Source organism: Anoplopoma fimbria, chromosome 3 (assembly GCF_027596085.1).
Source record: "Anoplopoma fimbria isolate UVic2021 breed Golden Eagle Sablefish chromosome 3, Afim_UVic_2022, whole genome shotgun sequence".
In the NCBI taxonomy this organism is placed as follows: Eukaryota; Metazoa; Chordata; class Actinopteri; order Perciformes; family Anoplopomatidae; genus Anoplopoma; species Anoplopoma fimbria.
Window position 1 is genome coordinate 617,838 of NC_072451.1, and position 3,170 is coordinate 621,007.

Consider the following 3,170-nt stretch of genomic DNA (forward strand, 5'->3'; position numbering starts at 1 on the left):
GTTCAAGCATTCAGAGAATGATAAGTGCTGCTGTGAAGAGAACAATTCTCAGACTGAATGTTGAACATCAGCTAGTTTCTCCTGTTGATCTAAACCTTGTTGTAGAGATGGAACATTGGCTGTGGATTATTCTTGCTGCTCTGTTCTCTGGTAAGATAGAAAGAACATATTTTATTATTTTCTAAAGATTTGTATAATCTGTAGTTCAGAGCAGAACTCTCTGAACAGTTGAGCTGTTTCTGTCCACAGAGTAACACTGTACAGTTGACATTTTTCTTCTCTACTTTTTCCAGGACTAATAGCTGAAGACAGAATCTCTCCTGTAGGAGATGAAGTCAGTAAAAGAGAAGGAGAATCTGTCTCACTCAGATGTGAATATGACACAACGGAAGAATATGTTGTTCTTTATTGGTACAGACATCATTCTGACCTTCAGGCACCTCAGTTTATTCTCCTCAAAGGAGCAAGAGAAACAACAGGCGAATATATTCCTGATAAACGATATGAATCTCAAACAACGAGAAACTCATCTGAACTGACCATAAGGACACTGACCCTGGCAGACACAGCTCTCTACTACTGTGCTCTAGAAACACAGTGATCCAAAGTGTAGAAGAGGCTGTACAAAAACCTGAACACACATATCTGACTACTCCTCAAAGAGGAGGGAAGTGGTATTCAAACCACAGCTTCATATCAGATGGATTCTGAGGATTCATGTTTGATCAGAGTCTCTGTGGTTACAGCTGCTAATGAAACACTGTGGGAGGATCCACATGAGCAGCAGATCCACATCCAACAAACCACCTGTATGATGGTTCAAACAGCGAATAGATGGACGCTGAGGCTACATCCACACCACTACGTTTACATTTTAAAACGCATATCTTTTACTACGTTCACACTGAGCCTCCACACTACTCCGGAGTTTTAGAGCACCATGAACAAAGGAGTTTAGAAACGCTACTGAAGCCGGGTGAGATGGAAAACTCCGGGGTTAACTCGTTGTGTGGACAGGCGGAACGGCATGAGTTTTAAAACGATGACGTAGACATCGACGTTTGCTACTTGGTTGGGTCTTAACAGTCACGACATGTCCTTCACTGATTCGTTACACCCCAGTCACATGACCCTTTTCCAGAAGAAAACAAACAACATTAACTTGATTATCAATAGACTACCAGGTTCATCCAACATGGATAACATTTTGGAGGCGTTGCTGACCTTGTGGTCTTTACTAGCAGCTGTTGTGCAGTTAAATTCAGCATTTTATGATTCTACTTTTGCAAACATGAGGAGGAAGCAGCAGTTATTGGAGCGATTAGCGAGCGGCATGTCCAGCTGCGTTACCAGACTTAAGAAGTGGACGTTTGAAGTCACGGTTTGAGGCTTTAAGGAGGGCGATGCACACTAAACGGAGGACTTACCTTTTCTTATTATTGCTTATTTTGTTCTGCACATCTATCGTGAGGTTCACAAAGAAACTGTAAAGAAACAAAAGCATAAACGCTCTCCAGTGGAACAGAGACTCCAGCCAGCAGCAGAGCTACGAGTGAGAACAGACAACAATGAAACCGAGGAAAAGATTGAGAGACGTGTGATGACCAAATTTATTGACACATAATCTAGTCAACTTTGATTTGAAAGTGTTTATTTTTAAAGGTAATACAATGTGTGAGAGAGAGACCTGCAGCCTTGTAACTAAGTTTGAAAAATAAGACTTTGAAAACTTTCCACTAATTTTGTCTGTTAAAGTAAATAGAGGAAGATTTTAGAGGACGATCTTAAGTATCAAGCACAACCTTTTATTATTAAACAGTACTTTAATATTCTGTCATATTTTCTGTAACCAAGCAACCAATCTACTTCCTGTTTCCATCAGCTGTATGCCCAGTGTACGTGAATAGTCATGTGATATCCGTTTTCAGACGTGCTTTAATGGACGGAAATTATTTCAAAATTTGATGCTGAAAAGCCGTGTTGATGGAGAATGTTTTTGTTTTAAAGCCCCGGTTTTAAACATGAACTTATTAGTGTGGATGTAGCCTGAGTTTACTTTCAACCTTTCTGATAAGAAATATGACATACATTTATTATACTAGAAAAGGAGAGTGGAACACAATGTGTTTAGTGTAAAGTCATCAGTAGGGAATAACTCAGGGCTGTAGATGAGCCCTGTCACTGTGATCAGGTCCCTCCTTCTAAACCACCAACTTAGTGTTGATGAAGACTAAACAGAGAGATCACTGCCTTCTTTATACCTGCTGTAGCTCACAGTTACTCAGCACTGCAGATATGACGCCTCTGTTCTTCTCAGTGTTGCTGGCTGCTATGAGCCTTGGTATGAACACAACTCTGTGTCCTTGATATCAATCCAACACTGACATGATTCTCTAACGGCACACTGATACTGTTTGTGTCTGTTTTACAGAATGCAGAGCACAAAAAGACAACGTGCTGCAGCCAAAAGGAGATGTGACAGCTACTGAAGGAGAGGCAGTAACACTTGGCTGTCAATACAACAGCAGTTCAACAAATTATTATCTCTTCTGGTACAAACAGGATGGAAACAACAGTCCCAAATTCATCCTGAGCCGCTTTAACATTGGCTCTGGGAAAACAGAGGACGAGGAGAGATTTTCATCCACACTGAATTCCACCTTAAGATCAGTTCCTCTGAAGATCCAGAAGCTTCATCTGTCAGACTCTGCTGTGTACTACTGTGCTCTGCAGCCCACAGTGACAGGAAACACCAAAACTCTGTACAAAAACCTTTGGAGCAAAGACAACACAATACTGCACAACATCCACTAGAGGGAGTCTCACTCTGTTTAACTGATGAGAATGAAGTTTTGGGGGATATTATTTGTGTGAAAAATAATTCATCATAGTTCTGTGTGGCTGTGTAGCAACAAGGCTTTAAAGTATATAATATAGTATATAATAGTATATAATCCTGCGGGCTTCTTCTTCTTCTCCTTCTTCCGTACGAAAATTTGCCGCGTAACTCGTCCCGCAGCGTTGCCAGCACATGCGTCAATATACATCAAAATGTGTGGCCTTGGTCGGGAATTGTGTGCTATGACTTTTTATAGAGATTCGTCCAGCGGTTTCCACGGGAACCAGGAAAAACGGCGAGAAATTTCCCCATATTGATGAATGCGTTTTGG

General features: G+C 41.0%; 1 gene segment (V, D, J or C); it reads left to right on the plus strand.

Moving 5' to 3' along the window:
* The first annotated feature begins 2,259 nt into the window (after positions 1 to 2,259).
* On the plus strand, positions 2,260 to 2,814 carry LOC129116309 (T cell receptor alpha variable 38-1-like). The segment is given in 2 exon segments: positions 2,260 to 2,341; positions 2,432 to 2,814. Coding segments are annotated over 2 exon segments (429 nt in total).
* Positions 2,815 to 3,170: the final 356 nt, after the last annotated feature.